Raw genomic sequence first — 15,502 nt, forward strand, 5'->3', positions numbered from 1 at the left:
CATTTTGTCATGAATAAAAAATTCCTTGTGTGTTTTTCTGTTGTAGAGAAGACCTATAAAAATATAATCAAAAATCAATTATAAATATTTAAAAAAATGTTATAAATGATATATAATGTCGTAGCATACATAGACTTAGTCCTAACTTATGATTTGTACAGGTGTAGTCCCTCCTGAAATTCTATAACTACAGTACATTGCTTATCAAGGATGATTGGCTACATAAGCCTACATCTACGACTGTTTATGAAGATTTCATTCAACGTTCAACGTTCCAGAGACTATCAGTAAAGGTCTTCGTTTACTTTACTTTGCGATGTGAATACCCTCGGTTTGGTTGATATTATATTATTATTACATTATATGCTTAAATACGGTACCTCTGTTCTGCAATATACCTTCGAGTTGCACCTTTGAGTTTGTAAAGGTATTTGACAGGGGTAACAATCCAGAAATAGGACTACTGTGCTAAGCCCACAGGAGACGCTATTTATAGACCTACGACACCATACCACCTCACCACACTTGGATGAATAGTCCCGTTCACAGTTTATATTATAGTGGAAATGTGTCGACTTAAGCGTCGACGATCTAAAAAAATAGTATGTTTCTGGAACCAAAATTATATTATATAGGGCCTAATGAGTATAAATACAGCAAACCGGTTCGTCCTACTCCACCAAGGAGTGTAAGAATACAAATAGCAAAGTTTAACTAGAGGGCAGTAGTACAAACGAGATATTTGTTTATACAGTTGTCATGACCACTAGTAGATTAAGTTGGAGCGCTATAAGATAGACATGTCCCGATCTCTGTCGGGGGATTGAATAACGCGACCCATGGGAGGGAGGGGGATGGGTGTTTGTTTCCACGGGTAAATGTATTGAATTGGACTATGGGTAAAAAGGGAGATAGCTTTATATATACAAATAGTGCTTGAAAGTTGCGCAACATTTGTAGTTTGTCTCCCCATTGACCAATCAGATTTCATTTCCGGAACTTGTACTGCATAATACTTCTACTATAATCTTTAATCCATTCATTATGCACTTTGAAAGAAACGAAGAAAGTATTGCTACTCCAAATATCACAAAACGCACTTGTAGATTTAAAATGGCCTATATACGAGTCGGCGTTTGTTTAGCGTTTGTGATTACAATTGTCAGCCTACCGGTTGTGTTTAGCGGCTCAACATGCAATGCTTCGAAAAACATACGATTGGACAATAACATGACAAGGGATGTTGTTATTTTAAAAGCTATAGTTAAAAAAGTAAAATTTACTAGTATTACTATCAGAGTCCAAAAACAATTCACAACGAAGCAATTGGAGGAATCAAGTATTAATATTTTAACACCTGAAACACTTTTTGATGTTTGTGGATCTGAAATTGAAACTGACAAAGCATATGTATTTTTTTTGGTTCCAATAAATGGAACCAATAGTAAATTTGAACTATCGGAAAATGTATACCAAGCGTCTAAGGTGATTTTACGTCAAGTTCGTAAGATTGCAGTTCAATTAGAAGGTAAGTTGATCATTCGTTTTTTAGGCCTAAGCCCTTTTTCTAACTTGTATACTAAGGCTAAGTTGACTTATCTTTCTGTAAAATAATATGTAAAATCCTGCTGTATATACCCAATGGTTCCAGTCTATTGTATACCTGTAATGAAATGGATGAACCTACTTTTCCGAAACCGTATCGTCCCCGGGGGAGGGGGGATTGTTGAATTTATACCTGCTATGAAAAATATGCCAGGTTATAACGTACTGTAGTTTAAATTTGTGTTATCGTGCGTTGCGCAGCTGTAATTCACAAACCTCGTGGTAGGACGTTGGTCACAGCCCAGCTGGCCCATCGAATAACGTTCAATATATAACGTTCAATATTGGCTTAATGCATCAGACAGAACGACGATAACAAGTGTCAGAACAGCTCAATCAAAACAACGGCTTAGGTACGACCTTCTATGTGTTCGCCTGTTCTAATTGTATAACTACCGATTGTAGAATAAGCTGAGTGTGTATTTCTGATGATGATAACAAATCAAACCCGGTGTAAATATGTATTGTAAACAGATACGCATCGCCATTGAGGTAGTTTGCAACCCAAGCCTAAACTCCTTGATATAGGTCTAATGACTTTACGGAGGCTATTATGATCTACGCCAAATTAGTATTCTGTTACGGCACCGACACTGCATTGATATCTAGAAAGAAGTAATGTTGACTCTTATACCTGTCTCTTATACACATCTAGATGTGTATAAGAGACAGTATATATATAGCATAAACGCAAGACTGTTTAGTGTATATCTCTATTATATTTAGATAAAAATACAGTGGAACATGATGGTATGAAAATTGTATCAACATACCGTATTTCATCAACAAAATTATTATAGTTGTATGAAAAAAGAATAGAACCAACAATCCCTCGCTATCTCGGCGAGCGTCATACCGCTGAACCGCAGACTATGCCCGTACGATATCAATACGGATCTAAGACCACTACTAAGTCTCTCTTCATTCAAACTCGAGGGCTCACACATAGTGGAGCCAATTATTTAAGCTTTTTCCTTACTTTTTCCCAAATATTAATCGGCTAGTCTAATAAATGAGTAATAATATATTAATTCATTTAGAAATAACCAGATAAAAAATATTCTCACTAGTCATTTTGTTTTGGATTTGTCAGGAATAGGAGAACTGTGGTACTATTATAGGATCCACAATCTGGGGGCTGTATGAAAGTTTCTGTCTGCCTGGCCAAATCCTATTGCTCTTAGGGTTTATTCTAAGTTCAAGGCGGTAGGCTAGTATAATAAGCTATGACAACGCTGGGCGTCCATCCTGTGCGTGTGACACTATACTAATCTAGGCATATCCGGTCAACTAGGGGCACTACTCCTCGACAATTGAATACAAACTCGAAGGACATTATGAAATAGTGCCGCACAGACCGGAACATTCGATATTTTGTCACGTGATTTTAACTTCTATAGTAGGCCTCAATAGTGTCTCACCGACAGGTCCGTACTGACGAAACTAAAGGTAGGCCTACCGAAACAATATTAGATTGAAGCTAAGTTATTCCTACTTTCATTCCCCTTGTATCGGTAGCATTCTTGTTTGAATGACATCGACCTTACACCACAGCCTACAAACTCCATGTTTGTCGCATGTCTGATAATGTTAACATCAATAATTGAAAAGGTTGTTTGATATGCTTGGACTTTGAAGTGTCAGTGTGTTTTTTTCAAGTACCCCGGCGTTTTTTAAGTATGTTTTGTTATCAGCTAATGCCGAGAAAATAAATTCTGTCAGCTCGTAATTTCGGAAACTATTATATAATGCTGTATAACTTCCACATAAAACCATTTTTAAAGCCTTTTTTAAGAGGAGCAAGTAAGTACATGATAGAAGAAAATACTTATAATTTGAATTCCGGATGTCAAGCTGCAACTTTTTGAACCCCCAGACTAATAAAAAATATGTGTTTATGCTCATTGAATACCCTCGACGTGCGCCTTATGAATGGTGGCGTCAGGGTAAGAGATAATCAAATTATTTTGACACCCTGTTCTGCAAAAATTATGAATAAATGCGTTTTAGGTTATTGTGTTTTCTTATTTTTGAACAACATCTCGATTTTCGATCGGAATTTATGTTTAATAATAAAACAGACAAGATCTGTGTTTATTGGTATTGGGGTACAATTATAGTTCAAAAAGTCGATAAAAGTGAAAAATTTGAGTGAACAACTTCTGTGCTCCTTTTGAATATTGAATTTTGAATATTGAATTGATCTTTAACCAAGGACTCGTACGTGTGTCAGTTCAGAGTTCGAACACGTGGTGATCTGCGATGACTTGCATTGACACACATGCACGTGCAGAACTTTTGATTAAGTGAAAACATTAGTAAGAATCAGACGCTGGGGCAAATGCAAGGGTGGGGGAGGAGTACAGACGGTGCGATCGCACCCCCTAAATTGTATTAAGAAAAATAATGTGTGTTGTATTGTTGATATAGGCCTATTATTTTTATCGTTATGAACATAGTACCGGTAAGATTATAAGAGTGCAATGTCGGGGCACCTACAGGTCCATATTCCAAAAGTTTTCTCACCTCAGCCCCCAACCATTGTGGGTTGAGGTGGTTTCGACTCACGGAACGCCTCCCGCCAAATCCTGTATCCGCCCCAGAGACGTGTAGTCTATATGTTAAAATTGTGCAATTGTGCTAAACATTTTGAGGATAATAATAGTTGCCTATCAGTAAACGAATATATCGGAGAACAAAATCCGAAAGAGGTAAACTCTCAAATAAGACATGATGTGATGACGGACGGTGACGTCACGAGAGCCAGAGGTTCCTCGTTCACCTCAGTGGGTTTGCAGTAGTACTGTAGGCCTACTAACTGCATTCAGCTAAATGCAAAGCCTTATCCCTGTGATAATCACATGACATAATACTGGTTAATTTAAAGATGCTAGTTACATTATCGAAAAGTACAGATTATCTTTAAATTATCATAACCCTGTAGGCCTATATTTTGTGTCCCTGGTTCTCAATTATGCTGCTCGTCTCGCCGCGCCCCAATTTACCGGGGTGGCGCTGTATTGTAACTGTCACGGGTCTCAAGAAGTCAAAGTAACTTTTTGATAGTTACTCAGTACCGATTAAGTTACTTTAAACAATTCCACTTTTCTCGTGAAGTTTGTCATTCTCCAACTTTGAAACAGTTAAATACTGCTCTCAAAAACTCACCTATTACAATTGTCTTTTCTCTAATAGCGCTGTGAGACCATCTGTGTAAGAGCGGTTCATAAATGTTCAAATTATTAATTCTATTATTATTATAATAATAATAATAATAATGATAATAATAATAATAATAATAATAATAATAATAATAATAATAATAATAATAATAATAAGACAGACACAAGCACATTCATTTTGTGAAAAGATTGTATATCTTACATCTTACATCAATTATAATACTGACGAACTCCATCATATTTATAGAGAAATAGACTTTAGCAAGCTTTTTTTTTTTGTAAATCCAATCAACAGCAAATAGGATTCAGTATTTAAGGTTAAAATAATATCTTACTTTCAAAACCTGAAGCTATTAAGCTTTGCATTATAACAGCATTATTCTTTACAAGATTATTTTATTTTTTGTTCGTAAGTTATTATGTTCTTTCGCAATAATTACATCATTATTACCTAAATTTACGTCATGTGTGTGAATAATTCTTTGCATATTTTTAACAAAACACAACAAATCTCTCTTTTCAATTTTGTATCCCGCCTTCAAAGCAAGTAAAATTCCATTATGCTTTCATAACGTGTCTTTCTATTATTAGTGATTACATGAGAAGTAAATATTTGTATTTTCCCAACAATTGAAAACATTCCATAAATAAATTTTTGATTAAACACAAAATAGAAGAAAAACTTAATTAGTAGTATATTAACATCACTATTATTGTTATTTATATTTTTATTAGTGGTAGTATCATTATCATTGTTAGAAATATTATTATTTATTTAGGTCCTATTTAATTTTTATTACAGAACTCATTATAATTTAATTAAGGGATTTACACACAATCCATTAAGATTGTATACGCCTTCAATGGTATTTTGTAAACCAAATTATGTCGATTCCAGTTTCACACGGTCTTTAATGCATTAGATAAATCTCAATTATTCATTGGATTTAAAAGAAAATGTAAAGCAGAATACCGGTGGCAGTATGAACAAGGTTTCACTTCCTTTCTCATTGTTCTTTTAAATATAAGGTATTCGACAGTTTATTCAATTTAAAAACCACAATTCAAATTTTAAACGATTTGAAAAGAACATAGACAACTTAACTGTTGTGTGACGTTTCGTTGTCGCCTTTTGGTCGTTTTTCCCTTTGTCATCATTTATTCAAAAGGAGTGAACCCCTTTCGGAAGATAAGTAGAGATAATTTATTTGTACAAATGTTAATACTGTCTGATGTATAGATGCGATAGCATTATAATAATACATCAAAGTAACCCTCTTATAAGTATATAGTTATATCATAACATCGCGCGCTTAACTTCAAAGAGTGCGCTAGTCTGAAGCCTATAGTTCTCTTTCACCGCATACACAAATTGATTGACGCAAAAACGCAAGATGCCGGTAACGTAAACGCAAATTGTGTCATTCTCCTTATGCGGAAACATAGTTTCGCTGCGTTAACATTTGCGTACGTCAAGTCACGTTCACTCGTTGTTCACACTAAAAATCGTTAACGTCCGGATATTTTTTTCGCGTCGCGCGCGTAAAAGCGCGTTTAATTTGCTCAGGGTGTGTGAACCGAACTTTAATGTAATTGCTGATACTCTCGTGCCGCCTCCCAGCCAATCACGAGACTAGGAGCTCTGTGAGTTTCATTTCAGAATGTTCACATTATTTACAAAAATAATAACATCATCACAAGGTCACTTTAATTTTTTTTTTTCTATCATAAAAAAATCCCTTGTCTTAATATATAGTTTTTTGGAATGTTATAGTGTACTAAGTTAAGATATTGTCGTTTTCGGTTCTATTGTTCAAGATGAATAAGGAGCGTTCTTGTACATATTTTTATTTATTAGTCTCTTTCTTTTTAATTCAACTGGTATGCTAGCTCTGAATAGGGGAGTTTTTTGTCAATGCATTACCTTCGATATCTATTTTTGTCAAATATGTATTTATGGTTTTATTATTTCAAAAGTTCCCACGGTATTTGTAAAAATTAAGTTCTAAACCCACAATACGTGAGGCCCACACAAGCCACCGTCGTATTGTTTAATATGCAAACATTCTTAGGGTAGATTCAACAAATCTTACAATTTAGAATGATGTAGGCTAGAGTGTAAACATTATACAATAAACCTCACCACCACATACCTTGATTAAATATGTGGCCGAAACATGCCGGTCCCGACCCCCTAGATCCGGCACTTGAGTGCATGTTTAATAGACTACCGTATGTATCAGCTTTCATCACCTTTAGGCCTAAGTTTTTTCCTTTATAATATGTTGGCGACGATTTGGCCAGAGAATTCCAGCAATATTATCTGAAAGCAAACATTCCAATCTTATATTGAGTGAGCGTTGAATCTAGTGCAAATTTAAAAACCACACACAACAATGAGATACTCAAGTAGGATTTTATTAGTACACATCCATTATAGAACATCTAATAGTGTTCTTTGTTACGTGGTGATAATCAAATAAAGTAACCGAGACTATGTGTATTGAAGGATGTTGTAATTATACGTCAATCACTGACGATCTACGTTTGTGGAAATAATTAAATTTCAAACTAATTTGCTTTAGAAAATTTAATGCGATATGTTGCAATATTTGTATACTGTATGCATCTAATGATAATAGTTGTGATAAAAGTTGTTTATCGAGTATTGCAGTAAAGAACTGTGTACAGAAATGGGTAATTTTATTCGTTATTTACATTTACACATTTCTAAACCGTTTCTACCAATCCCCACCCCACGCTTCGCCCACCCTATCAATGTTGAAGCACATTTAATTATCTTAATAGAAAGAATCTTTTTTACATGAGGTATAGAAACACGAAATAATGAATGTTAAGAAAGGAAAATATAAAAAAAAAGATGCACTGTCCATGGGCAAACTGTAAAAGAATACAGAAATAGGGAAAATTATGTACGTTATGTATACAGCTTGGAGATTATATAAATAAATTGGTACGGTACCGTAATTTGTTTAATCTAGTGTTAAAAATAAACCTAGGCTAAGCAGATTATCGTGTTGACGATAAGTTATTTGTAATTTCTTTTATATATACTGTTATTGTTATTTCATGTTCAAAGTATCATATTTGTATATTACATAGATTTTACTATTGATTGGAAAAATTAAAAAGTGTGGGTAATCAAATACATGACGGAATATGGGGATTTCCCTTTTTTGACATGTGACGTTCAAAAGGGGAGTTCCCTAATTGCAATTAAAAAAACAACAGGTGTTAATCTAGCCACGGTAGCTTGTGTATTCTATACCATGCTGGATATTATATTAAATGTAGTGTAGCTATATTAGACATAATGTTGTTTTTTTTTTTGCCCGGATGCCGAACACCCACCTAATAATAGATTGAACAAAGGCGTATAAATATAGACAACCACATCACTCTGCGCATGCTTTTTCCAATGATTGAAATAGTTCATATAACGGATCGTCCTTAGTGAAATAGTATCACTTTTAAGAAAGCTGTTAAAGAGTAAGGACTATCATAGCAACGAAAACTCAGACTTACTGTAGAACGTTTGGTATTATTTCATCTGATAGTTATGGCGACTATAAGTAAGTTTAAAATTGAACCATGAATATATACTTTTAATCTATGTGTAATGTAATAATTTTATTTAGTTTAACTTTGATTTTTTAGTTTGTTATATTTGACAAGGTGCACTCCAGATATAAGTTTTCATTTAGTTTATATGTAGTTAAGTATATTTATGTATCCTTTCATCACATCCAACAACATGTGGGCCTACACTCGCCTGTCGCAGAATGGAAATATCTCAATGGGGCTATATAGTCTAGCTCTCATTATTTTTTAGTCTTAGTGAGTGAAAGTTTTGATGCTCTATGTTTTTTATTTTTGAATTTTGGCATGCTTAAAATTGTGGTTGTAACACTCGCCTTTCAAACACCAATAAAAAAGTCGAATAATGAAAAAATATAATCAGAGGAAGCGACAGCAAACAGTAGTGGGAAGGGGACAATTTAAATTTTGCTATATACTTAACCTTAGCAGATATTACAATGTGAACATTACTATGCTTTTATTTCAGCCACAACAACAGCAGCGGCAACAACATCAATAATTGGTACAACTGTAGGAATTGAAACAACGAGTATGCCAGGACCTGGAAACTCAATGGTTGAGCTGTGTGATGAAAACAACACACTTACATGTTACTATGGAGGAACATGTTACCAAATAGGAGGCGCCGCCCCACACTGTTTGTAAGTATATTATTTCTTGAAGGCTTGCATGGCGAGTAACAAATAATACAATTTTTACACTTTCGGTACACACCATGTGTAAAAATAATAGATTAAACAAGATCTCGTAATTTCGAAAGCTCCGATGAGGGCAGTATAATAGAGGCAGTAGATTATATTGACCCTAACGGCCGCCCTTACAAAAAAGATCACAAAAAAGTTCTTTTAATCAATCAGCTTGGTATTCATAGCGCTCCTCATCGGAGCTAAAAACTGACCGTTATCATTCTGATGACAGTCAAAGCAATTTCATCGAAACGTAGAGACAATCAACTCTGAAATCAAATTACACATTGGTGACCGAAAGTGTAATTAGTATAATAATGTATAACGTACATTTATTTTTAAAAGGTGAATGAATGAGTTAATGCATGAATAAATACATAATTTATTTATTTGATTAATGAAATGAATGAATGATCGAACGATCGAACGAACAAGCGAACGAAATAACGAATGACGGAATCAAAGCTGATTAGATTGTTTTACATGTAACATATTATATATAACTGTAGAGTATTCAAGCTTCGATCTAGAGTTATAAGCAATAAACACATTGATTGATTGATAAATATTGGTATTATTTTTACTTACAGTTGCCCGGTTGGACGTGCCGGAGCACAGTGCGAATTGATTGACTATAGTACATTGACTTTTGAATCAACATCTACAAATAGTAAGTGAAAACTAATTGACACGCTTAACTGCATGATAACCGACCCTTGTTCTGCGCATGTGTGATTATAGAGCATCGTAGTTTTTCACACCAGTCCAGTTTGCAATACGTTGAACAGTGTCACTTATCCCTGCTTGTTTCACGTTATCATATCTTTCATTCATTGTCTTCAACATTTCAAGATTTTATTTGTGCTTCACCATGGCAACACGCTTAAAAACTATATAATGCAAACATAAACACCATCAATATTCCAATCTTTACATAATCGATATCAAGAATGATGATTAAGTCAGCTCAATTGATTTACTAAATGTAAAGATTTTTGTATTATATTATATTATTTACATACTTATATTCGATATATATGTATCTATAATAAGTCGATATATAACTTGCACCAAACAGAGTATTCTGTTTGTGTGCTGTGCATGTTTTTTAACGGCATATACATTAATATTATTATTGTTGTCTAAACTTTAAATATTGTTAAATTGCATCGACTCACAACCACCCACTCACTCCCAATCATTTCAATTATATATTATACGCTTATATAAGCTTATTACATATACATTTGTAGCTTTCACTTACCAAATTGGTATCTCAAAAGAGTTTCAGTCATTATCTTTTTAGTATATATATATATATATATATATATTATGCCTATTATAAGCTTTTATTATTCTCTGGCGACTGGCGACCAGCCATATAGGCATCTGTCATTTTTGTGTGTTGTGCGCTGAATTTTTATTTCTTCACTTTGTTTCATCACTATTATCTTCGTTTTACTTTGTTTATTATGTTACCACTCATGCACCAATTTCTTCGCCCACTTCACCAAAAGGCTCCTTCTTAACATCCTGTCACCAAAGGTGACTTTTCCTAAAAACTCATTCCATCATGTTAACATTTTCTTTTCCAAGTACTATTATGATGATAGAGGTTGTACCTCGTTTTTCACCTTTTCCTCATCGCTACTCTCTGTTTCTACAGATTCTTTCCTGGATATGAACGAAACAATTATTGTTCTCAGCATTATGTTTGTTGCTACGATTCTTATCATTGTTGTCGGCGTGCTTTTCTACTTGAAATATAGGTCAGTACTTGTCTAAATTCCAATATATAGGCCTATACATAAAATATATACCTTACTAATATATATATATATATATATATATATATACATATATATTATGTATCATATATATATATATATATATATATATTATACATATTAGGCCTATATATTCAAATATATATAATATATATATATATATTATAAGTTCAAATTTATTTATAAACATAAATGTTAAATGTATGTACATGGGCATGCTATTGCTATATATATATATGCTTATATATATGCTTTTATATAGGCATATATATTATATATATGACACATATATATTCAAATATATGATATATATATGATATATGTATATTATATATAAATGCAAATTTATTTGTCTACATGAATGTAAAATGTACATGGGCATGCTATTGCACGTAGATGTCAAACGCACTATAAATGATATGGATGACATAATGGTACTTGCTATTAACATTACTGTGCTCTTCAGACACTCTCAACGTATTGCAATCTAAGGTTGTTAAAACAAATATTGGGCTCATGATCTATGTAATTGTGTTATGTTATTATGCTTGCCCATTAAGATATTAACGTCATTGTACTGTACAACGAGAGACATATTGAAAATAAAGATGAAATATAATTATTCATATTCAAATTTTAATAATAATGGATTGTTCCCGTAGGCCATATTTCTTATCGTTTCTGTAAGTTTGCATTCGATACCTTCCTAATAACCCGCTTACTTGGAAAAATGTGTTTTTCAATGACGTTCACGCTTCTATATATATTATTACTTCATGTGCTATATTATTTTGATAGGAGATCTATTGAAACAGATCGGATCGAACGGCTAAAAGCTATGGAAGAAGCTGGGGCTGTTGAACAAAATACAAGTCATGAGAGGGTTGCCATGATTGATAGTTCTTTTCAACAAGAGAGGACGTCTCAGGTATGACGCGATGATGACGCGATTGCTGCTGAGAGCAACAGTAAGCCAATGATGAGAGCAAACACGAGCTTTTCCAATTCGAACGGTCTTTATGCCAGCAAAAAATGTGCAATTGAATTTTATTTATTTAAGCAAATGGAAGAATATGGCATATATGCATACCGAAGCCTTGAATATATTCATGTCTTGTTTTTACGTCATGGCTCATATGGTGAGTCTTATAAAGCGTGAATGGTTCGTATGCATTAGTAATACACTTACCGTACTTATTTCATAATTACCTATTATGGCATTATTACGTAACTCATCTCAAATAATAATTAGCTCTTTAATTGAACCACCTTGATTTAGTTATTCTCGCTTGTTCTTTTAACAGACATATTTATTTACCTTTTCATTTATTTAAATAATTATATGTACTGGTACATAACATAAATATTAAGAATACTTAATAAAAATGTAGGCTATATTAGTATAACGTAAAAATTCAATCTATGACTATTGGTGAGATTATAGTTAATTGTTCAAAAGACATTAATTCGTTTGAATTCACTATATTATGTAATTAAAATTACGTTTAAATGTTGTATAATTATTCTAGTTTGGTACATGTATTTTGGGCTAATGTACGCTTGCCCTAAAATAAAGTACTGTACCTGTATACTTTAAACTTTTGGCCAAAAAGGCATTAAATATTGATTCGTTAGGTTTATGGTTAGGTTTAGCCAATTTGTACTGGCAATTGTGCCATTATAATAAGACTATATTATTTGAATTTACGTTACTATATTTTATAACTTTTCATTTATTATTTCAACAAGTTTAAACTAATGTCACAGGGTTATATCAGAATTATTATAACTAGTAACTTGATTTCACGATATAAAAATAATCCTAATAATTAAATAATATGATGATGATGACGATGATAATATCAGAAAATAAACAATAATTGTACTAAAAAATACATATTTATTCTGTTTAAGTTTTTCTTATTTCAAATATAAATTCTAGTGTAGCTTTGGTTATAGATCTTGGCTGAAGGACAGATAAAAATATTCTTGATTTTTACAAAATTCGTTGAAAAGTAAGAAAATATTTGAAGCAAACAAACAACAAGAAATAAACCTACTACATACGTGCTGCATCATTTAGCCGGGACCGATCACCTTGTACGTAGACAGTACGTAGTATATTCAAACTTTTATATAGGCCTAATTTAAAACACGGATTACAGTAGTATCAGCATTTGTTAGCAAATTTGTATAACATTTTTTGAAGATAGAATTTATTTATTATATAATGTAATGTTTTAGTAATAAAAGATAGAAAAATAGTACGAACATTGTGTGAGTAAGAGTAACAATTTGTTTAAAACCAACGAAGATGATTAATCATTTTCTTTTATCATTAAGGCAACATTTGATTGCTAATTATAAGGTGTTATATTTATACATGGAGGTATAAAATGTTTATACCTCCATGGTTTATGAGAACTATAGACTGAGTTAGGGAGCTTTCTATTACGTAATGACGTGACCCTTGAACAGATTCATTCAAGCATGATCATCCCGCGTTCTCTGTACATCAACGTAGATTCTGACCACACTGCGCCTCCTGAAATGGACCATATCCGCTAAGCCCCCGCCCTTTGAATACTTTTGCTAAGGTTCAACAAATAGCTATGTTCTTAATGGATTAACATTCGGGGAGAGGCCCCGAAACTGAAACTAAAACTCAATGTCCTTTGCATGCGCAGCGGATTCTACGTCAGGCCATTATGTCGTAGACCGTACCGTCGTCACGGAATCAGAAGCTCCCTGTCCATAAGGACAAGAAAGAGGAGATGCAGAGCTATGACGCATTTTGATGATAGATGCATTCGACGATGACTCTCTGTTGATACCAACTATTTACACTTTGTTCATTTCGGCTGAAAAAAAAATAACAGTATACGACTTAATGAACTATTATACTACCACTCGATTTAAATAGCAACATTATTACCAAGGACAATCAAGTTGCTTTTTATGGAGAATAAGCAGTTTTTACAATATGATTTTACAAGTTACACGAATCATATTATTTTAAAAAAGCAGGGATCATTATTGTATACAGTATTTTTTTTCAAATCTTGAAAATTCATTATTAATGTTAATTTTAAATTTGTAATAATTATGTCTATAATAAGTTTCAATTGTAACAATAAGTCAATCGTGACGTCATCATTTTAACTTCCACGTAATATTCTGTAAAGGAGTAGCCTGTCGATAACCCGAGAGTACTCAAACCAAATTTACGTCCCTGGTAACCGATATCTTGCAATATTGTGCTAATACTAAGGGAAGGAAATCCCGGGGAAAAAAAAATAAAACCGACTGCTGGGCCAACAACCCGTCCTGTTCAAAATCATTGTTACCCTGAGAATATTGGTTATGGACTGGCGACGGTCCCTAAACTAAACGAAATGAATATTAGTGGTATTATTGTATATATTTTTACATACAATAGCTCCATGCTATGATTGTTGAATTTCGTTTGAAATAAATTATTTACAAAGAAAAAGTTAATAGCCTCACGCTTATTATTTTTAGTTGTATTTAAAAAATATGTATCAATTTAAATAGTTGAGAACCAACTTGGAGTTACTTAAACAGTCTTACACGTTTATGTCAATAAAGTGTATATCAGGCCTGTTGGCAGAATTTTCGGGGTTTCGGCTTATAAATTCTATTTAATTTTTATTAATTTGGGTGTTGATAGGGACCTAAAATTTGTAACTTTTTATGTCCTTTTAGGCCTACAGGTAACATTTAATTGTTCATAGTGGATCCATCTCCAATCACTGGAGCTAATAATTTCCAACAAATTTCGTACCACAGTTATTAAAATCAATGTCTGGAAAAGCTGGCAAATAATATGCAATGCATGCTATAGCTAGTAACTATAGCATTTAGGAACGTTTTTACTGAATTAATACCGTAGGTTATAAAAAAAAATGACTTTTGAAATTTGGAGGTCGACGCTCCAACAAAGTTGCATTTTGAGAGCATTATATAATAGGATTTCTGAAACCCATAATTTGTGAATATTCTATTTAAATTTTCATTTATTTGGGTGTTTTATAGATCTGAAGAAATAACATTTTTATGTCCTTTACATATGTAGGCCTACATATAAAATTGTTCATAATGGATCAATCTGCAATCAATGTAGCGCATAATTTCCAAAAAATTTCGTACCATAGTTATTAAAAATCAACGGTTGGAAGAGCTGGCAAAAATTCAATGCATACTATAACATTTCACGATAATTTTTTGGCGAAATAAGGTTTTAAAAAGTGGACTTTTTAAAAATCCACCGGAAGCTTCGACAAAGTAGCATCTTGAGGGCCTTATATAATTGATTTCTCAAACTCACTCATGAATATTTTATATAAATTTTCATTAACTTGTTTTAGGTACCTAAAGAAATACCGTATCGTTTTATGCCCTTTACATGTGTAGGCCTATAGATAACATTGTTCATATGGATCAATTTGTAATCACCGGAGCTGATCATTCCAACAAATTTCATACCACAGTTATTCGAAATCAACGGTTAAAAGAGCTGGCAAATATAAAATGCAATTTAACAATAATTACGAAAAATTTTGTGAAATAATATGTTGAAAAAAGTAGGCCTTGGATTTTT

At 32.9% G+C, this 15,502-nt stretch overlaps 2 protein-coding genes across 4 annotated transcripts in view; one reads left to right on the top strand and one right to left on the bottom strand.

Annotated features, from left to right (window-relative positions):
- Positions 1-862: 862 nt before the first annotated feature.
- LOC117114363 lies at positions 863-13,152 on the top strand. Of its 3 annotated transcripts, none has more exons than XM_033258015.1 (5): positions 864-1,528; positions 8,875-9,049; positions 9,685-9,764; positions 10,761-10,863; positions 11,680-13,152. In XM_033258015.1, the coding sequence occupies exons 1-5, from the start codon at positions 1,045-1,047 to the stop codon at positions 11,813-11,815; spliced, it is 978 nt and encodes a 325-aa protein (XP_033113906.1). In that variant the 5' UTR covers positions 864-1,044; the 3' UTR covers positions 11,816-13,152. The 3 variants fall into 3 exon arrangements, with proteins under 3 accessions (XP_033113907.1, XP_033113906.1, XP_033113908.1); XM_033258017.1 differs by lacking the exon at positions 864-1,528 and adding an exon at positions 8,011-8,380; XM_033258016.1 differs by lacking the exon at positions 10,761-10,863 and having other exon boundaries at positions 863-1,528; positions 11,680-11,815.
- The window catches only part of LOC117114361 (endosomal/lysosomal potassium channel TMEM175-like), a gene marked incomplete in the record, with an annotated part of 34,072 nt that continues 31,337 nt past the window's right edge, over positions 12,768-15,502 (bottom strand). Inside the window, 1 exon segment of the mRNA XM_033258012.1 lies at positions 12,768-13,742. Within this exon segment, the coding sequence (XP_033113903.1) occupies positions 13,723-13,742 (20 nt within the window).

Source organism: Anneissia japonica, unplaced genomic scaffold, assembly GCF_011630105.1.
Source record: "Anneissia japonica isolate Jap-2015-1 unplaced genomic scaffold, ASM1163010v1 scaffold1231_len1163931_cov198, whole genome shotgun sequence".
Classification (NCBI taxonomy): domain Eukaryota; kingdom Metazoa; phylum Echinodermata; class Crinoidea; order Comatulida; family Comatulidae; genus Anneissia; species Anneissia japonica.

What these genes read in the sequence shown, in the direction of transcription:
- LOC117114363 (XM_033258015.1), top strand. Translation starts at nt 1,045, where the DNA reads ATGCACTTTGAAAGAAACGAAGAAAGTATTGCTACTCCAAATATCACA. An exon ending in GATTGCAGTTCAATTAGAAG is followed by an intron (nt 1,529 to 8,874) that starts GTAAGTTGATCA and finishes CTTTTATTTCAG; the next exon opens with CCACAACAACAGCAGCGGCA. An exon ending in CTTTTCTACTTGAAATATAG is followed by an intron (nt 10,864 to 11,679) that starts GTCAGTACTTGT and finishes TTATTTTGATAG; the next exon opens with GAGATCTATTGAAACAGATC.